This window comes from Branchiostoma floridae, chromosome 5 (assembly GCF_000003815.2).
Source record: "Branchiostoma floridae strain S238N-H82 chromosome 5, Bfl_VNyyK, whole genome shotgun sequence".
Lineage (NCBI taxonomy): Eukaryota > Metazoa > Chordata > Leptocardii > Amphioxiformes > Branchiostomatidae > Branchiostoma > Branchiostoma floridae.
In genome coordinates, this window is record NC_049983.1 from 23701275 (window position 1) to 23722880 (window position 21606).

General features: G+C 42.6%; 1 protein-coding gene across 1 annotated transcript; it reads left to right on the forward strand.

Annotated features, from left to right (window-relative positions):
• The first annotated feature begins 4923 nt into the window (after positions 1–4923).
• On the forward strand, positions 4924–21102 carry LOC118416323. Its single transcript, XM_035821413.1, has 23 exons — positions 4924–5046; positions 5266–5364; positions 6160–6258; positions 6495–6599; positions 7161–7217; positions 8299–9046; positions 9519–9773; positions 9908–9958; positions 10470–11540; positions 11753–11856; positions 12141–13354; positions 13662–13720; positions 13955–14215; positions 14946–15358; positions 15652–15673; positions 15896–16060; positions 16361–16441; positions 16863–17755; positions 17980–17998; positions 18412–18501; positions 19103–19201; positions 19474–20701; positions 20760–21102. Exons 1-23 carry the CDS (start codon positions 4924–4926, stop codon positions 21100–21102), a joined length of 7599 nt encoding a protein of 2532 aa, XP_035677306.1.
• The last annotated feature ends 504 nt before the right edge of the window (positions 21103–21606 follow it).

Genomic DNA, 21606 nt, shown 5'->3' on the forward strand with positions numbered 1-21606 from the left:
ATTCCCAAACGTCGCTATATTGCAGAATAATAGTAAAAGCACCTGTTTCAAAATGTTAAAAATGGACACACTTTCTTCATACATGAACTTACGGTTTTTGACTTTCACCTACTAGTACTAGCCAGTTGTGCATGTGGATGTCATCCAAGTCAGTGTTGCAATATAGTAATTAAACGTAATACTAAGGCTACATGAATGACTATTCCATTATTTGCTATCATCTACAATGTATGCACGCAGCGGTTGGTGCAGAAGATTGTGACCTTTTTATCATATATTATGTTCTTTTCGCACTCCCCATGCGCTAACCTCTGCTGCATGCTTCAAAGGGCCACACTTAAAATTTTACACAGAAGATAACAAATACTAAGTTAAGTTATTTAACTCTCTGTCATCTACCTTATTTTATCAAACCAATAATTAGAAATACTTTTGATATGATCTCTAACATTTGAAGTGATAAAAAAAATTATATTAAATTTTTGTATTCATTTCATTCCACGTTTGCGTTTTTTCATAGCATTTTGTGACAGTATGCTTGTCTCTTGGCAGTCATGTTGTATTCAGTTACTGTCCAAACTGTTGTTCTATCCAGCTTGACCAGACATCCCTGCATGTGGCCAGCAGGTACGGGCAGACTGAGGTAGCAGAGCTTCTGATACAAAATGGGGCTGACCTGGAGGCGAGGGACGAGGTAAGTAGCTATAACCCTGCCCTCCTTTCTACTGACCTGTACCTGGACAATGGTGCCCATGGTGCCCCTGTCACAATACTCACAATATTTAATTATCCCTTCCAGCAAACAAGTCCCATTCAGAGATTACCTTGATGCTAATGTTTTGGTATAAATGACTTGTAAAAAGCAAGGCATTTCATCACTGAGTTTCTTTTGTATGAGAGTCTTGCACTCTGCTCTGGTACTTCCCCTTCCATGGCACACACATTATAATGTTTACAACTGTATTACAGAGTAGTAAAATGATCTGTTTTCAAGTTGAGAGTTTCAGTTGTACAAACTTCCCCCATGAATTCACGGTTTTACTTCCACTTACCAAGTCGCGTGTGTAGATGTCACCTATCAAATCAAGTCAGTGTGGTAGATAATATTATATGCTACTTGAATGAGTCTTCCATATTTTACCACTAAAGGCATTACAGATTCTGAAGTGTTTTTTTTTTTTTATTTACATAATGGTTATCAAGTAACAAGAGTCTTTACAAGACCCGAAGGCCACTCCAAGGTTATGGGTTACATTTTGCAAACAATTGGTTAAGGTGTAAATAGTCTCAATGCACTGTGTAGTTTTATGTAACGTGTTTGTCTTATGACTCCAGGAAGACTATCGATACATTGAATTCACTTGAAAATTCATCTGTGTTGGTAGAAGTCATTATTTAGCAAAAATTGGACTCACACGAATTTTCGACTGAACGGCATGCACCAATCTTTTGTATTTACATTGTACTGACAAATAGAGATCTTTTGAATAAACAAATTAGCAAATTCTTTACGGTGTGATATAAATTTTTTCCCTCTCTTCATAGAGATGACACAATTTTGACAAAATACAATCACCATTACCACCAGGTCGACCTCTTCATGAATGAGCCTGAACAGGGAGAGATATTTTGTGTTACACACACCACCTTTATTACTCTTCTCTGTACAGGACCAGGACACTCCCCTGCATAAAGCTGCTGCTGGAGGTCACACCGGGACTTGTGAGCTTCTGATTCGTTATGGGGCTGATGCTACGACCAAAAATGAGGTGATACATGTACATATTTGCTTACAATGAAGACGTGCATACCTGTTATTGAGTGTAAAGATGGGCATTGGTGATGTAATATGACTTAACTAGAGTTCCACGAACACATACCTTTGCCAAATAAACCAGGTTTGTTATGTAGAATGATGTCTGTAGACAGATGCATTACTCATTTCATTTTCTTTATAATTATATGCTTGGAGTTGGTTTATAAAATTTTGGCATTGATTATGCAAATTAGATCCCAAGTTACAATTAATTGATATTAAATTGTATCAAGCATTACTTAAGCTGTCAGCATACCAAAAATCATGATGATCCTTTGATCCATTCTTGATTTTTTCTCTTTCAAAGTCTTTAAATACACCTCTTACTGTTTTCCCTCTTTCTCAGTTACATATGTGACAACTTTGATGAAAGTACTATAATGGAATGCAGTGGATTTATGAACTTTTCCTAATCAATGATGCAACTTAGCTGTTAACTTCCATGATAAGTATCACATTATATAAGTCTTCACTTAGGCTATCTACATGCCAAAAATCATGATGATCCGTCAACACGTTCACATTTTCTCATTAATTATGCAAATGAGATCATCATTTGCATGAAAAATATGTATTGACATTTCTCTCTTTCTCAGCTACATATGTGACAAGTTTTAAAGTCCTATCATGGAATGTAGTGAATTTATAAAATATCCTCATTAATTATGCAAATTAGTTGTTGATTTGCATAATTGGTATCTCATTATGTAGGCCTTCACTTACGCTACGTACATACCAAAAAACATGATGATCCGTCAACATTTTTATATTTTCTCATTAATTATGCAAATGAGGCCATCATTTGCATAATTGATATCTATTGACATTTCTCTCCTTCCCAGCTACATATGTGACAAGTTTTAAAGTCCTATCATGGAATGCAGTGGATTTATAAATTTTCCTCATTAATTATGCAAATTAGCTGTTGATTTGCATAATTAGTATACCATTATGTAAGTCATCCCTCATTCTGTCTACATACCAAAAATCATGACGATCCGTCAACACGTTGCAGAGTTATTCTCGTCCAAAGTTTGAAAGGAAACCGGCGCCTGCAGTTCCATTAAAGCCGCTAGGGGGCCCAACTCACAGCACTTACTCTCTGCCTCGAGGGCTATCTACCGCTTAAAAATTATGATCACAGCATGTCCAGAACACGAGATATCAAAAATTGATGTTCTGCTGCAGTACCTTAGCAAGCCGCTAGGGGGCCCATTATCGAACTTGACCTTCGTTTTCCCGACCCCTACCCACCTACCAAATATTATCGGGATCCATCCAAGACTTCTTGAGTTACGCTGTTAACAGACAGACAGACACACAGACACACAGACTCACAAGCCCAAAACATAACCTTAGCCATTCTGGCAAAGGTAAAAATGTTATTTACTACTACAGTTCAGTTCAGTTCAGTTACAGTACATCCTCTCCGTCATCTGTACATACAGGACCAGGGCACTCCCCTCCATGAAGCAGCTGCTGGGGGCCACACCGGGACTTGTGAGCTTCTGATTCGTTCTGGAGCTGACGTTACGACCAAAGATAAGGTGATTTATATTTGTTCCAACTGACCTTTATCACATATTTTGTCTATGAATACATGTAGTACCAGTCCTCACCCTTGCATTTGGCTGCTGCTGGAGGGCACACTGAACGTCTGTTTTGTTCTGGAGCTGATGTTATAACGCAGGATGCAATAAAACATAGTTTAACTGAAATGGACTTTATTAGATTCATATATGGATGTAATTGTCGTATTCTGTAATGTTACGTTGAAGTTTACACAAGAAGAATGCATCATGTAACAACAACACTGACTCAAAAACAACATGGATAATCTAAACTCATTAACTCAATAACCTCTGAGGACATGTTATCAAGTTGCACGATGGTAAAATTTGGCCCCAAAATTTCCAGACTTCTATGTGGGGATTTAGAACACGAATCATCTTCCATCGAACAGAACGCTGGCGTGATCGAACAGAACGGGCGTTCTATTTGGGGTCATCCGAGGTCACCCGCAGGTTGTTACAGTAAACACGCAGCAAACACCCTCATTTTCCCGGGTGCCGTGCGTCAGAAGAAAAACAAACATTTTCACAAATATAAACCGTTATTTGGCAAGCTTAGTTTTGCTGCCGCTTAGTTTGGAACATGTGACATGTATTAAAGCTGCTGGCGTCATTATTGGTGACCTTGAATGTTACAACACTTGTTTACGGCGGTATCAATTACTCTATGTCACTATCAGTGCGACTCGACATAGGACCAAACATGGTATTTAAATCGATGGCAAAACGCGTGCAAATCAACTCTTTCAGGACTTATATTGTCGACAACTAATATCTCCAGCTTTGTGTCTTAGGGATTTTTGGAACATGGAGGCAATTTTGAATTACGAGTGTGGTGGTCGCTGCAGCTACTTATTAATCTTCCTGTCTTCCCTGTACAGTACCAGGACACACCCTTACACAAGGCTGCTGCTGGGGGCCACACTGGGATTTGTGAGCTCCTGATTCGTTCTGGGACTGACGTTATGGTGAAGAATAAGGTATTAGTTACTTGTTTCAAATAGACCTCACAAGACTCTATGGACGTAATATTTGTCTGCTGTAATTGTACATTGAAGCCTACACAAGAACACTGCATCATGTAACAAACATATGAGGCCTTAACCGAAAACAGTGACACTCAAAAATAACATGGATATTACATAAAATATGAATTTCTGTCCCTGTACAGTAGTCTCTACCAGACTCTGGGTCGCTGGAAAACGGTAGAAATGGCACAAATAGAGGAGTAAGGAGTGTAGCCGGCCAGGGAACAGTACGCGACCTGCGGCTACACTCCTCTGGCCGGCTTACTCCTCTATCCAGCAACCCGGAGTCTGGTAGAGACTACCTGTACAGGACCAGGATACATCCCTGCATTGGACGGCTGCTAGGGGCCACGTGAGCTTCTGATTCGTTCTGGGGCTAATGTTATGGCCCTGGATAAGGTAAAATAAATCTAAGCTTATTTCAAAAATTCAAATGGACCTCACATTTTAATATATTCATTTGTTGAATGCAAAGCTGGGCATTGTTAACATTTTTATTAACAACACCATGTCCTTCCTCCCTGTACAGCACCATTCCACTCCCCTGCAAAAAGCTGCCGCTGGGGGCCACACCGGGACTTGTGAGCTTCTGATTCGCTCTGGTGCAGACGTTGACACAGCCATAGATAGGGTGATATACATTTGCTTTAAAGGAACATTTGAATATTACATTGTGTTAGAAACATGTTTGTTACTTTAAAGTCTGTTTTTGTTCAATGGCGGCGCTAACATTCGTTGTATTTTATTATTAACTAACTCTGTCCCTATTTGGTTTATCATCTGTCCTTGTTTATTTATATAATACTTTGCTTATTAAAAAAACTAAACACTGCCCGTCCTCCCTGTACAGGACCAGAACACACTCCTGCATCGGGCGGCTGCTAGGGGCGACACTGGGACTTGTGAGCTTCTGATAAGTTTGGGGGCTGGCGTTATGTTCCAGAATGAGGTGAAACAAACTTCTTTGAAATAGACATAACAAGATCTCAAATGTATGCAATCTTCTTCCGCAGTAACTTTGAATCTAAGACTGCACAAGAGCAGTGCATCATAACAATCAAAATCTACATATGGTCATCAATCGTAGTCAACAGAGCACTACATTGAGTCAAGGAACGCAACACAACACCTGCATAATGATGCTTCTGGGGGCCACGACGAGACAAGGATAATCTAAACTCAATAAAATGTGATTGATGTATTACTCCGAGTGGGTACCCTAAAAGATATCCGAGCCAAAAACCGAACGGCTGCATGGACGCATGTTTTTAGCGGTGAGAAATTCCCTATTAGCCAGCCGAACTGATATCAAAAGTTAGATTGGTGAAAGCCTGCTTGTGACTGAAAAATTAGCAGGTAAAGTTTGACAGCCGCGCGCTGAGTCGGAGGTACACATTCCTGGGTTCTGAGTGGTGCGGTTGTACACTAGCAGCGAAAAAGTGCCTTTTGCGGGGATTGACTAATTGTACCTTGTAATTGCTATAAACAACAAACCTATGGATTCTAGTCATTGGCAATTTTTTCAATTATATAGAGTACATTTGCTCAACATAGAATGAAAAATCTGCTGACATTTCATGTAGCTTCATTATGAACGCGACCATGTAAAACACGAATTACAACATAGAAGTCTATGGAAAGAAGAAACTCATCAATGAGACCTTAAGTTGGGCATTGGCTATGTTATGTCATTAACATTAATATTATTACTGAGTCTAATACCATGTCTGTCCGCACTGTACAGGACCAGGACACACCCTTACACAAGGCTGCTGCTCGGGGCCACACTGGGACTTGTGAGCTTCTAATTCGTTCTGGAGCTGATGTTATGGTGAAGAATAAGGTATTAGTTACTTGTTTCAAATAGACCTCACGGACTCTGTGGACGTAATATTACGTAACATTGAAGCCTACACAAGAACACTGCATCATGTAACAATCACACTCACTCAAAAACAACGTGGATAATCTAGCTAAACTCAATAACTCAGTAAAATGTGAATAAATTATTAAGTTGAGCGTTGGCAATGTTATGTTATGAACAGCTCAGTACTGACCATGTCTGTCCTCCCTGTACAGGACCAGTCCACTCCCCTCCATAAAGCTGCTGCTGCTTCTTGGCACCACACTGAGACTTGTGAGCTTCTGATTCGTGCTGGAGCCGATGTCACAGTCACAGATAAGGTGATATATATTTTTTTCAAACTAACACGTGAATACATGTTATCAAATGCAAAGTTGCAGTGTTGGTGAAGTTACGTTATCCGTTGATACATGGCGTAAATTACAATAAGGCAGATAAGAGAGGGATGTTCGCCAGGCCTCCATCCTGGTGAATCACCAACTCCAAACAGAATGGTTTGCAACATTGCACACCGGGGCATGCTCCTTATACTTTTTTTGAAAGGTGTGGTGGGCTCTTAAACATGCACGCACGTGGGGTGTGTCTCTCCTCATAAATGGTACCTCCATTTAACGTCCTATCAGAAGGACGGCCCTAGCAAAAAATAGGTACTTATTTTCACCTGACTGAAGTGGTGAAAGTTGTGAACCCAATGCGTTGCAGATTACTCCACCCAATCACACATCTTTCACAAGATACTGTATTTGCTGTTATTTTGCTTAGTAATACTTAAGTTTGTTAGTTGGTAAGCTGATTTGTTGCCTGCTTCAGTCGGGATAGACTATGAGAGATTGGTTTGTAACAGCAAGATATCAAATGCATCTTTCATGTTAACTTTACAGGAGGGGAAGACTCCCTTGGATTATGCAAGGGATCTGGAGACTCTACGGCACTGGAAGGTAAATCGCTTAATAGCCCACAACACTTTTCCATAGGGTACAGTCATTTGGTGCATATCAGGTGAACTCTGATCACCGGCAGTAGGATAATAGTGTGGTTTTAGTGTGCACAGAATGTTACATGTATTTACTACCAGCTACTCTATGATCTGTTGCTTTGTGGGAAGACTGTGATAATAAACAATTTACAACTAGAGTTTGACGACCTCATACCTCCATGAAATATGTAGAGCTTTTGTAGATTTCATGCAATTGACATTTAACATAATTTATGCATGGTGTTGTTACTAACGTACATATGTCACAATTATTAAATTCCCATCATTAATCATAAGAGGTTTTGCAATTTTGATATAAAGTAAAGTAAGTTCCTCATTACCATACTTGGTATCTGCTTATAATCCACCTATCATAATTAACATGTTACATTTATGGATTCCGTAGTTGTTATTGAAAATAATGGAATTATACAATTTCCTCTTTAATTATGCAAATTAAGTCCTCATTTGCATAAAATGTATATCATTATGAATATATTTGCCTAAGCTATCCATCAATCCTTTCTGCAGTTATCCTCTTTGGAATGTCTCAACAAAAATGCCTTTGCAGTTTAGAAATTAAATGTTAGGGGGCTGAAACTTGCCCCACTTTGTCATGACACTTAAAGCTAGCTATCACCCAAATGTCAAGACCATATCACGTCCGGGACAAGAGATAGATAGAAAAAACTGCTATGATAGAATATTCTCATTAATTATGCAAATGTACACATATTTTGCATAATCAGTGTTTCATTTTGTACAACATTGTCTAAGATACCTACAAACCAAAAATCATAAAAATCCGTTGTTCCCTTCGTGAGTTATGACAAAGTCCTTTTTACCAACAAGCCCTACCCATTTTGCTAACTGGGAAGTGCTAAATGGTACCGCCCACGCGTGGGGGTCAGGGACCCGTGGGCCTTAGCTACTGTCAGGTTAATGGCTGCAAAGGGTGAAAGGAAGCAAACCAGCTGCAGGCTTAATAAGGGATTTATATTGCTTCAGAAGTTTTTGACAAAAATACTCCTGCCATCCCAAAGCTAGCCGCTAGGGGGGCAAAACTTTTGTTACTAATTCCTGAGATAAATAGCTATCTTACACCGAAAAAACGTGACTTCAAAGCTGACTTCAAGGCTGTTTTGAAACAGATCATCCCGCATGCTGCTGAGATGGTCCAAGGAAACGCCAGTGACCTGCTGTGTAGCGAGGATGAGGACCCGCTCATCAGGAATCGCACAAAGCTGATCCGGGACCTGACGTCATCGTCCGTCATGGGGGACGTCCTGAACCATCTCCTGTCACGTGACATTCTCAGCGATGAGGAATACGAGCGTATCAGGGCAAAGGAAACACCCCGAGACAAGGCAAGGGAACTGTTGGACATCATGCATACAAAACACAAAAGCGCAAGAGATGTATTTAAGGAAGTCTTGAGAGAGGTCAACCTGCATGTTGCAGAACTGTTGACGTGTAGAGAGGATGAGGATCCGCTCACTATGAACCGCCCAGAGCTGGTCCAGGCCTTGAGAGATGTGGAGCCAATCCTAGACCACCTACAGGCATGTGACACCCTGACTGCCAAGGAGTGTGATGTCATTAGGGCAAAACAATCACCCCAAGACAAGGCAAGGGAACTGCTTGACATGATAGGAAGAAAAGGTGCCCCTGCAAGTCGCAAGTTTAAGGATGCCATGGATGAGGTAAACCCGCATGCCGCCGAAATGATCAAAGACTCCAGTGACCTGCTGTTTAGAGAGGATGAAGATCTAGGGATTGAGGATGTATCAGGTATTCTTCTATTTGTCAATAGGCAAAATACATGTAACGATACTCACAGGTTCTAGAGCATACAAAATGCAATAGAGATTTATTGAATATTCTATAATATCCTACTAATATACAACAAAAACTAACAATGTTAACCTTTCTGCAGTCCTGCAGTATCACAGGTACTGCAACAGTGACTATTTGTTGTTAATCACAACAATTATGGTTCCTTTTGGAAATTGGCTTAAAGTTTGTGTTGTATGCTAAATACTACTGCTGCAAAATACCACATGCCAGCATGACTGATAGAAGGAGAAAACAATTCAGTTCAGTTAAATATGATATCATTCACACCAATATAGTATCAGTCCAGTAATTATGTCTGAGCGTCTCATGGAAGAAGTTATAACTACAAGTATGGGTAGTTCACAAAGCTTTTGATGACTATCATCAATCAAGTTGTAAAGTAGAATGCACATGCTCTATTGTCCAGGTGACCCTGACGTGCCCATTGAGGTCCTGCTGCGGGGACCAGAGATGGCAAGACTTTATTCTCAAGCCAGAGACCAGGGGTTCCTGACTGTCCACAGCACAAGGGTTCCGGTGGTGGGGCAGTTCAGGTCAGGCAAGAGCTGCTTTATCAAGAGGCTGATGGGAGAAACAGTCAGGAAGGATGAGGAGGAACCCATCACGGATGGAATCCACATCATTTCTGATGTCCAAACCAAGACATGGAAGAAGTCACCAGGTTTGAAAAGCATGCTGATGACTTTTCATTTTTCTGTTACTCTTCTTTCTGTATTTTCTTTATCATCTGTCTTGTTCATGAATGTTTTGGATGATTCAAGAATTGATTCTATTCCACTTCCTTTCACTCTACAGAGGAGATAGATGAATTAGCAGGACCATTGCTACCGACAGAGACCTCAACAGGTGATAAATTAATATGTTGATTTGGTAAAGAGTGTTGCTTTTGTCTCACCATCTAGAATTGAAAGCTTCTGTTTTATACGTCAAAAAGCATTTACTCAAGCAACTAGATAACAAGACACTGACAAAAGATAGTGGGTGCTTTCTTGTGAAGGGAAATAACAGGCCACTAGGGGTGCTAAAATAAGATGTACATTTTATAAACTAAGGCAATTCTCCCAAAATTGCACGATACTGGAAAGAAATTGTGCCGGAATTAATGCAAAATAATCAATATATTCTAGTATTCTAAACTCCAGAATCTGAATGCAGTTAGAGGATCTAGAGATTTGTATTTTTAACAAAATTTTGATTTGAAAACTACTTAATGGCAGTTATGTTGAATTTCACTTTGTTAGCCAAAAATTTGGTGCAGAATGAATCAAGATACCAACAGTTTTTTTTAAGCATTCCTTCATTCTGCCTTTCATTACGTCAATATTAGCTCCCACTCACAGTGCTGCACTCTATACAGGGCAGGAAATGGGTCTTGAGGAACAAACTATGCCAGACTCACCAAGCCTGGATAATCAGGGACAACCTCAACCAGACTCACCAAGCCAAGAGCATCAGGGACAACCTCAACCAGACTCACCAAGCCAAGAGCATCAGGGACAACCTCAACCAGACTCACCAAGCCATGAGCATCAGGGACAACCTCCACCAGACTCACCAAGCCAAGAGCATCAGGGACAACCTCAACCAGACTCACCAAGCCAAGAGCATCAGGGACAACCTCTATCTGACTCACCAAGCCAAGAGCATCAGGGACAACCTCAATCAGACTCACCAAGCCAAGAGCATCAGGGACAACCTCTATCTGACTCACCAAGCCAAGAGCATCAGGGACAACCTGAACCAGACTCACCAAGCCATGAGCATCAGGGACAACCTCAACCAGACTCACCAAGCCAAGAGCATCAGGGACAACCTCAACCAGACTCACCAAGCCAAGAGCATCAGGGACAACCTCTATCTGACTCACCAAGCCAAGAGCATCAGGGACAACCTCAACCAGACTCACCAAGCCAAGAGCATCAGGGACAACCTCTATCTGACTCACCAAGCCAAGAGCTTCAGGGACAACCTCAACCAGACTCACCAAGCCAAGAGCATCAGGGACAACCTCTATCTGACTCACCAAGCCAAGAGCTTCAGGGACAACCTCAACCAGACTCACCAAGCCATGAGCATCAGGGACAACCTCTATCTGACTCACCAAGCCAGCAACAGACTAACATCAAAGACGACCTGTCGAAAGTCATGCCAGAGAAACAGAAGACCGATGTCATTCCAGACAACCTGCTTGAATCTGGAGAGAGAATGCTGAAGGCGGGTATTACTCAGGAAGAGCTTGGCACTGCCACAAATCCGCGTCTGTCCTTCTGGGATTTCGGCGGCCAGGCCACTTACTACGGGACCCACCACTGCTTCATCACCCCCCAGGGAGTCTACATCCTTGTCATGTCTCTGCTGCAGAAACTGTCGGACCCTGTACCAGATCAGGACTACATGGCATCTGTGGACAACCTGAGAACAGGAGGAGGTATGTTCCACCAGGTCTCGAAATAGTTCTTGCTTCGCAGATAATATGATTCTGCACACTTCTGTGTTTATTAAAAAATGCTAATGATAAGACCAAGAAGAACTAGCAATGCAACCCTTTCAATGGTTCATAACTTAGAGAACTCAGACATATACATTTTTATAACTGTTACAATGCTTATATTCTAATTAATGAGAAGTGTCTTTCTACAGACTACCTGGACCACTGGCTCAACTCAGTTCACTCTCACACACAGCAACACAAAAAACAGCCTCCCGTCATCATTGTCCTCACGCACAAAGACATGGTCTCTAAGGTGTGGTTATTTTTGTTTCCTACAAAATAGTCTCTTTGCTGTAGCTTTTCTCATTTGATCCGCAGGGGAACACAACACTTTGTGGTTCATTGTGGAGTAGACTGCCAAACAACCGAATAGCAAATAATTCAACCATATATGAATCTAATTAGTCTATTTATTGTTCCATAATGCTAATGTACTCACAGTGCAACTCAAAGTTAAGGTGACTGTTTAAAGACTTATATGATGAACATAATGTTAAGATTAGTATATTTGCAAACAACTATGTCGGCATTCTACAGGAATACATTGACAAATATAAGGAAGAGATACGGAGCCACATCAAGAGGAAGGCGGCAGGCAAGCTGGTCATGTCAAAGATATTTGCAGTGGACAACACAACTGAGGATGCAGCAGTTGACAAGATTCGTGACTACATACGACAGGTAGCAAGAGAACTGCCGCACATGGGCGAGGAAATCCCCATCTCATGGCTTCATCTCAACTCCAGACTGAAGACAAAGAGGAAAGAGGCTGATCCGTTTTGCACGTTCCAAGAAGTAGTGGAACTCGCCCGAGATCCTGACATCAGCATCACAGACAGGCACACCCTCGCCATGGTTCTCACCTTCTTCCACGATCGAGGTGACATCATCTTCTTTGACGAGCCCAGTCTCCGTGATGACGTCACCCTGCAGCCACAGGTGATGATTGATGCCTTTAAGACCATCATCACAGTTCCTCCATATCAGCATGGCAGAAAGACGAAACCAAGGAATAAGTGGATGAGTTGGTTACTGTCAAAGATTCTGAAAAAGAAGAAACAACAGAGAGGCCCGGACCTGAGCAAAATGTGGGAGAGACTGGAACAGGAAGGGGTCCTCAGTGACGAGTTGCTAACAAGAATCTGGGAGAAGAAGGACGAAGAACTGGAAAAACCATTTCTGCTCCGATACAAGTCCTTCCTGAAGGCACTCATGGAGAAGTTCTATCTCATTTGCAATGCCACACCTGTAGGTGATGCCAGCGAGGAAGCCCAGCAGAATGAGATCTATTTTGTGCCTGCGCTCCTAAGCTGTAAGAGGGACAACGCCAAGTTATATCCCCGCAAAATGCATGTCTGTCCTCAGCCACTCTACTTCGTGTTCAGTGAGAAGTTTCTACCCAGCGGCATGTTCTGCCGTCTACAAGCCTTGTGTGTACGCAGGTTTGGACTGAAAGAGTCCTACGTGTTTGCCGGGTGTGCCCGTTTCCCTACAGATGTACAGCAGGAAACATTCGTCATCACCAAAGTCAACCACTACTTGAAGGTGGAGCTTCTGTCGTCCTCCAAAGTCTTCACAGAAGGTCTGCGCGTCAGGAAGTTCCTCAGTAGCGCCCTGTTTGAGATCAAAGAGAAGTGGATCCCCTGTATCCAGTACAAGCTCAAGTTCTGTTCTACACTACCAGAGGAAGGAAGTGAACCTGCATTTCAGACATTGCCAACAGGTGATGGGCCAGTGGAACAGGATTCAGGGTAAGGATACATAATCTATGAAGTAAGGTACTCAATCTATTGATCTACGCCATCTTTGGCAATTTACATTAAATTTTGGACTATTGTGTAGATTTATGTCATAGATAAACTTAGCTTCATCTTTGAGGTCATACATTTCATGTACTTGCAGCAGAATTTCCAAGTGCTGAATCAGATGCATATTGATTACTAATAGTCTAAATCAAAAGTGATGAGAAAGCAATGGAAACTAACATCTTCAGCAGGATACATTTGGAAGTTGAAAATAACGTAGAGTAACTGATTCCATGCACCGTTTTCTTTTCAGAGTACCATCTGAGTTTCGCAAGGTTTGGATGACTGGTATCTCGCAAGCTCATCGAACAGGTAATTCCACTTATCAGATTACACATTGTACAGGGCATAATTTGTTAGGAACTAAACTTGTTCCTACTTTTTATGATTATGACAATTACATGAAAACTTTGCTTAAAGCATTACACCTTAATTATATATATCGAGCCCAATGCACCTCCTTTGTATCTGTACGACTGTTAGGCATTTGTTCCTATGGCGTCACTCTTTCAATTTAGAATGATTTCTGAAATCTAAATTGCACAGAAAACTCAGGAGGAGACGGCCCAGTGATACTTCAGCCAACGGGGGACCCCAGCAACATGCGAACGATTGGCCCAGTGTTGGACACGATGGAGCTGGGGAGAGGGTTGTCACTGGACCAGTGTGACAGTACTAGGAGCCAACTGACGCCGAAAGATCGGGTCAACAACCTAGTGAGGCTAGTAGAGAACCGTTGCCTACTGGGAGCTGCGGTGGAGATGTGCTGTCCAGAATTTGCAGATTGCTTCTTGAGGGAAGAACGAGGTGTGTTATTATTGATCATGGACACATTTTCTGCAAGTGCTAATTTAATTTTATCTCAACCTAAGCTCAATCATAGAGTAGAATAATCATAATCAAGAGTAGAATGGAAGCCAATAAGGTTTGATGATAATTCAGATAAAACTATTCCTCACCCAAACTTTATTGTACCCCCCCCCCCTCCCCCCAAAAAAAACCTTCATTACAGACACGCCAAAAATAGTTACTCAAGCAACTGGATATGGTTTTGAAACGGTCAGACGTTTCGGAAAGAATCCACTTTCCTTCGTCAGTGACACTGAAGTGACCTGCAAGAAACACTGTCAGGTCTTTTATACTCTAACTATGAATGAAGACAATTTCAGATGTCCAATTGGAAAGGTTGTAAGACAATTCAGACTGAAGACAATTTGGATTCCAAAGAAAACAAAGCTAAGCCAAAGTCAAGCTGAAGACAATTGGATTTCAAGGGATATCAAGGCTAAGACACAGTTAATGCAAATGAGTCAATTAGCTCCTGTTGTTTTAGTTACAGGAGCTAAAAGTTTTGTTGGCGGGGGGGGGGGGGGGGGGGGTAGTGCTATGTCCCAAGTGCCGGAAAGTTCCATGCGTAGCCCCCCTTTTCTGTTGAGGGTGGGATTGTATATTCTCTCATATATGGCCCCTCTATATGGCCTTCATTACAGGCTTTGTGAAAAATTTTGAGTCATTTATCATTCTTTTTTCATTTCAGGAAAAGAGGTTGTCATTCTCCACACAGATGACTACATGGAAGAGTTCATCTCGCCTCTCCAGACAGCCGCTTCTGAATCTGGCCTGTCCTGTCACACAGAGATTATCCAGCCTACTGACTCCATCACAGAGAAAACAGTGAAACTTCTGCTCAACACAAACAACAGGATGGTTCTCCTAGTCATCACTCCCCAGACCCTACATCACGAGCACTGGTCAAACCTCGACTACGAGTTCCCAGTTCGGAACGGGAAGCTCCTGCTGCCCATCCTGCTGTACCCACGAGGTTCCAGAGACAGGATGGTCCGGGTGCTCCAGCAGCGGGCTCCAGTGCTGTGCAGCCTGGTGCGTGAGGAGATAGAGATGGATGGGACGGCAGTGTCACAGGAGAGGATGCACGAAATCTTGAACAAGGTACAAGTTATACTTTATTTGTAAATTCCTACCATAGTTTGCCCTAAATGTGAATTATTTGGTTAAGCATTTTGTCCACAATTTACAACGCGTGCCATATACTACACATGTATGTTGTCCACTGGTGTCTTAACTTTGAATGAATGTTACACGTTGTTTGTCTTGTTTACATGTATATATGGTGGGCCCCCTTGGAATTTAAAAGTCATAGATGCCCACTCGGTTTGAGATGAATAAATAAACTTCAAGATCATGAAATTCTAATGAGATTCTTTTGATATATATTTTTTCAGGTCATGACGGATGAAGAAAAGGGTGAGTTTATGATACTGATACATAAATAAAAATCATTCTTAACATGCAACAGCAACAACTTACCTCAGCACATTCTGTGTCATTATGCAAAGCTTCATCATTCTTACAATATGCAGTCTTGAGAATCTTGATAAAATGTTCACTTCATTTCTGTAAAATATCCAAAAGCATAAATCATCAAAGGGGTATAAATGCCAAACATATCATTTGTGATCCTCTTAGATTTTCAGCAGATGTTAGGAAGCATCTTTGACCAGCTGGATGAAACAGATGTAAGGTTACTTCAGCGGGTGTGGTCAGCGCGTATTGGTCAACAGGAAATCGCAGGGACAGAGACGCCACATGACGTGATGAGGGCGAAGGTGAAGAGTGGATACATCTCAACTGGTAAGTAACGGCCCTCCCACATCCATCTTTCCATGCTTTATGTCATGTGATGTGTTAATGGGAATATTTCCATTTACTGGTACTTTCAAAGGTGAATTTACATGTGACAGATATTCACTATCAATAAGCATGGTAGATTTCAAATCATTTTTTGTCTTGTTTTTGCTGTAAATGATTCTTGTGAGTCTTTTTTACAATGCTCAAAACTGCAGAAACTCCTTGAGTATACATTATGTATTTCAAAACATGTTTTTCTGTAGCATAACATAACACATTCAAGGACTATCTTTACCATTTCAGGTGACCTCGGAATGCCACAACTGGAGAAGGACATGATGGCAGCTGGGATCAGCCTTCCTGCTCTTGTGCGAGACATTCCAGGTTGGTTTCAAATTTGCCGATCAAATTCTTACAACTAGTCACAGGCCACTACAATGTGTTATTCATGTAATGAACTGAGCTGAGTATGCACTAACAAGAGTGCCAAGACTACAATCTGACGTTGGTCCTCGATTGTCGTTTGTCCCCACATGTTAACTAAATGCATGATAAAGAATGTATTCAGTATCATTTCAAGCTCAAGTAGTTAATCTGAGATGAAGCATGTTGTTACCAGTCCTGACAATTTAGCTTCAAATTATGTCATTCGTCTAAGCCACTCTTGTTTTGCGTAAGTCATCTATCCTTTCAAAAAAATGAGTTCTGTACAAGTGTTGGGAAGACAGCCAGGTGGTTTACATAAAAAATCAAAGTTTGCTTTTTGCATGCATCTAATCTTAGTACTTTTGATTTGATTCTTTAGGAATACCCAATGAGTTACATTACGTTAAGACCACAAAGGCTTTTGTGGGACCAACGGGTGGGGAGATGGAGATTTCCGGTTTTGCCAAGCTTGTTGTACCACCAGGGATCCTTCAGCAAGACACAGCTGTCAGCATCTCCATCGCAGACATACCTGGCATCTTAAGGGGTGAAGAAGGCTTCAGCTGGCTCTCCGACTACCCCTGGTCCCTCGGTGAGGACGCCTACCCACGTGAGCTACTGGATCATGTGCTGTTCTCCCCAGCTGTTGACGTCAACCTACACGGTGCACAGCCTGATGGACCCATGGAGTTACAGACGTGGCGGCCTCCTGGTTCTGAAGGCATGCAGTGTGTTCTGCTGAAGCATTTTGATGGAGAAGGCTGGGCAGATATCACAGCTTCAACCACACACCAGATATATTCGGACAAACTGTCCATATCTATGCATACCTTCTGTCCCCTATGTGTGGTGTGGACCACGCTTGTCGATGTGGGAAAGCTGATGACATCCGTGCTGTCGTCAAGAACTTTAGATTGTAGGTTTTCAGCGTACATCAAGTCACACGAAGAGGATGTGGATTTCCATGTCGTCTGTAGAGATAAGGCTGTTGAGAAAGAAGAGTACCGCCCTGGGTTCGAGGTGTGCGGAAGCAACAAAGCCATGTTCGATCTTTATCATAGGAATGATATTGAAGTTGCTGTCAGTGTCCAGAATGGCCAGAAAGAATCCAAGACAATAGAGCTTCGTGCCCAGCTCTGTTGCGAAGAAGACGGACAGAACGTTCAAATGTTCCTGGACAGGCCAAGCGGGAAACATCTCAAGGGTGATGTGATCATCAAGAGTGCTCATGAGCGACCCCCTCGGACCGTATGTGAGTTCAAGTTCCGGGAGGTAAGAGCTTCCAAGAGATGATATCACTAGTACTGAATAGGTTGTATTTTGAGACAAAAAATGTAGCGGTTCAAAACCAAAGCAGACAGCTTACGGTTTGATACCAAACACTTCTTTATAAAGATTATTTTGATAAAATTGTACCCACGGCAGCCATTGTTGTGGAAATGCTATGTTGCCCATTGGCAAATAACATAATATATGAGTGTTTTTATTCTTTTTAGGAAGGTCGAGTCTCCAACAGTGAGTACATTTTGCCCTTTCGTAAATGTAATGCTTTTTTGTGAAGATTGTATAAAAAGTCTAGGAATGACAAAATTTCCCTCAGATTTTTTGCAATGACAAATTTTTATTTCACTGTAATTTGGTTTCAATGGAAACAATGGGCACAGTTTAAGTTAGACGTATAAACTAGTTATTATCTCCAACTTCAATGTCATATAAACATGTGATACGTGAGGAAACACACATAGTACACATACATGTATATAGTAACTTCCTTTGCAGGTAGTGGCAACAAAAATCAATGGTAATTCCTGCCAATGTCTTGGTTTATATTTTACTGTTACATACCTGATGTTATGTCCTGAGAATTTTACCAGAATCAATTGTGATTACATGTTTGTTTATGTTTAATGTTCATTCATGCTTGTCAGGGGACAGTAAGAGGACTGATGGCCACCATCCTGACACATCAAAACCTCAAGCCAGGTCTGGAGGCGTGCAAACTGAATCCAGTGCCCAAGGTACTGATGCGCCATGGTGCGCTGCATTGCCCTCCCAAATCTCAGTCATACCGTCAATGCATACTAGAAGACTTTACCAATGTACATCTAATGTCTGACTGAAGGATATAGAACGTAAACCCAATAGAATTACATCTGATATCCGTGGGTTATGCAAACCTATGCACTTGCACTTGATCCCGACAGCTCAATCCTGATCACAATTACTCACAGTTCCTCTCCTTCTCTCTCTGTTCTCTCTCTTCTGCTTCCCTCTCCTTCTCTCTCTCTTCTTGAGTGAGTCCTCGCCTACATTTTGCCGTCAGCGATGATCCCACTTCTGACACCACGTGTCAGGAGGCGCGAGACTGAAGTGTACTCTTGAACTTCTTTAATCCATGAAATCCTACTAAATCCAGTACTAGTGACTCAGGGCTAGACCTTCTCCTGGCTCTCACAACCCTGGAGTGAAGCTCTGGTCTCTATCTCCAGTTTTTCTAGGTCACTAGCGGGCCAAACTAAATCTTTATCAGTGACCCCGTCCCATCTCATCACAGTGTTCTTCAGAATTTTTATGAAGCCTTTTCAACTTAACCGGTAATCGGTACTATCCTTACCCCAGAAGGAGCACGTGAGACCGGTGGTGCTCAGCCAGCAGATTCCGCCACTCAACCACCCAGAGGTCCAGCAGGGGCTGAAGGACCTGCCTCTCAGAAAGAGGGTGAGGTTACTATACTTTTTGTGAATTGCAGGAAGAATATCTTCTTGGTGGAAATCTATGTGTGTATCAAAATTTGAACAAAATCATGTTATTTTGCTACTTCAGGTACTGAAAGTCTGGGTTTTAACATTCAATATTTGCTTTTCCATGTAAACGATGAGAACGAGACCTTGACCCCTCATCCATTTGCCAGATGGCGTGAACAATGGTTTTGAAAGGAGCAAAAGTATTTTCCATTAATTTTCTTACCCTTTGTTTTTTGTGGTTTGCAGAGGGCTTTAAAGCGCCAGTAGTCCTATTCGTCAATGACGAGTATGGGACTTCCAAGGGGGGGATTTCTACTATCAACAGCCAGATGGTCCAAACCCTGACCGCAACCAATGCAGTCGTGTACAACACTGCCCTGCGTGTGCCAAAACGAGACCAGGAGACAGCAGACAGAGACGGCGTCCAACTGATACAGCCAGTTCAACAAGACGAAGAGTCTGTGCCAACGCTAGACTGGCTAACTAAGTACCACAGTGTCCACTTCCCGAATCTCCCACAGGACGTCACCTGCATCATCGGCCACGCCGACATCACAGATACGGCGGCACGAAACATCTGGGATCAACGCTATCCACATGCAGACCTCGTGACGATCACCCACGTCATACCAGAGGATACAGAGTACTACAAGGGAGGGCGGAAGGCCATGAAGGCTTGGGAGAAAGAGAAGGATATGCTTGATAAAATCAACAACGTAAAGGCAGCCTTCTCTGTGGGCAAGCGGATCTTCGAACACTGTGACAACATGTACAGGGGAGAGAAGAAACCACAGAGCCACTACATCTTCCTCCCGAAGCCATCCGAGATGTTCCTGGCCACCACAGTTCGACCTGGGGGACAGCAGAAGGTCGTCCTCTCCATCGGCAGGGTGAGGAAGGTGGAGAAGCTGAAAGGTCATGACCTCATAGCACAGTCCATGGGTGAAGTAGCAAAGGAAGTCAGGAACGTCCGGTTGCGCGTGCGCGGTATCAGCGAGGATGACTTCGAGACAAGCAAGAAGATCTTGGAGGACAACCTGAAGAGTGGCAAACTGAACCCCACCCTCCTGCCGTACGGAACACAGGAGGACATCTTGGAGGACATGATGACAGCCCACCTGGTGCTGATGCCGTCCCGCTGCGAGCCGTTCGGGCTGGTCGGCCTTGAGGCCATTGCAGCTGGCATTCCCGTCCTCATCTCCGACAAGACCGGCCTGGCAGACTTGATCCTCGACCTGATCGAACAGGGGAAGCTCCACCCGGACCACAAACGCGTCATCGTGGAGACAAATGTGAACGACACCGATCCTGAGGGAGACGTACGGAGGTGGGCAAGCAAGATCGTGGACATCCTCAAGTACAGTGACTCGGAGTTCGAGAAAGCTGCCCGGTTCAAGCAGGAGCTCGTGGAGTCCAAGTACTGGGAGGAATCCCACTGCAACTTCCTGCAAGCCTGCGGCATTCCGGCAGAGCAGTAGAGGTGTACTGAAGCCATCCGAGATGTTCCTGGCCACCACATTTTGATCTTGGAGACAGCAGAAGCTCCTGCTGGCCATCGGCAGGGTGAGGAAAGTTGAGAAACGGAAAGGTCCTGACCTCGCAGCACAGACCTGCCTGGCAGACATGATCAGCGACCTGATCCAGCCAGAACACAGGCACGTCATCGTGAAGACGACCGTGAACGACTCCGATATTGCAGGAGATGCAAAGAGATGGGCGAGCAAAACCATCGACATCCTCAAGTACAGCAACTCAGAGTTCGAGAAAGCTGCCAAGTTCAAGCTGGAGTTGGTGGAGTCCAGTTTCTGGGAGGAAACCCGCCGCAACTTCCTGCAGGCCTGCGGCATCCCGGCTCTGACCTCTGCAGATCTGTAGAGGTCAATGGGCAACAGTGGATGAGATGAAGTACTTTGATTAATTTGACCAGTTTGTACAGTGAAGAATTGTTTCTGTTAGGACAGTTGTTTTTGCCAGAACAGTCCTATTCCCTTAATTTCTGCTCAAATGTGAAAAATTGAGATTATATGCTTTGTATGCATAGCATATACTGGTATTCAGACTGATACATTGACCAAAGTAGCATCCTATAGTGCCAGGTGTGTAAATGTAAATGCGGCAACTCTGAAGTTGCTACTCCAGCTTTGGAGGAAGATAATCTTTCCTGGACCTATCTTAGATCCCCTGTAATCATGGGACACAGTTGTTGCCATATAGATATAAGATGTAAAACATTTTGTAATTTTGGATTGTTTGCCTCCTTAAGATGCAAAAATGTATTTGCAAAAGGATGTAATTATAAGTGAGCTTCATGAGCATACCATGGCCACAGGTTTGCAAAGCACATGTAAATGATATGATGTAAAATTACCTGCTGTTTTG

What these genes read in the sequence shown, in the direction of transcription:
- LOC118416323 (XM_035821413.1), top strand. Translation starts at nt 4,924, where the DNA reads ATGTCCTTCCTCCCTGTACAGCACCATTCCACTCCCCTGCAAAAAGCT. An exon ending in GAGTGGATACATCTCAACTG is followed by an intron (nt 16,061 to 16,360) that starts GTAAGTAACGGC and finishes TTACCATTTCAG; the next exon opens with GTGACCTCGGAATGCCACAA. An exon ending in TCTTGTGCGAGACATTCCAG is followed by an intron (nt 16,442 to 16,862) that starts GTTGGTTTCAAA and finishes TTGATTCTTTAG; the next exon opens with GAATACCCAATGAGTTACAT.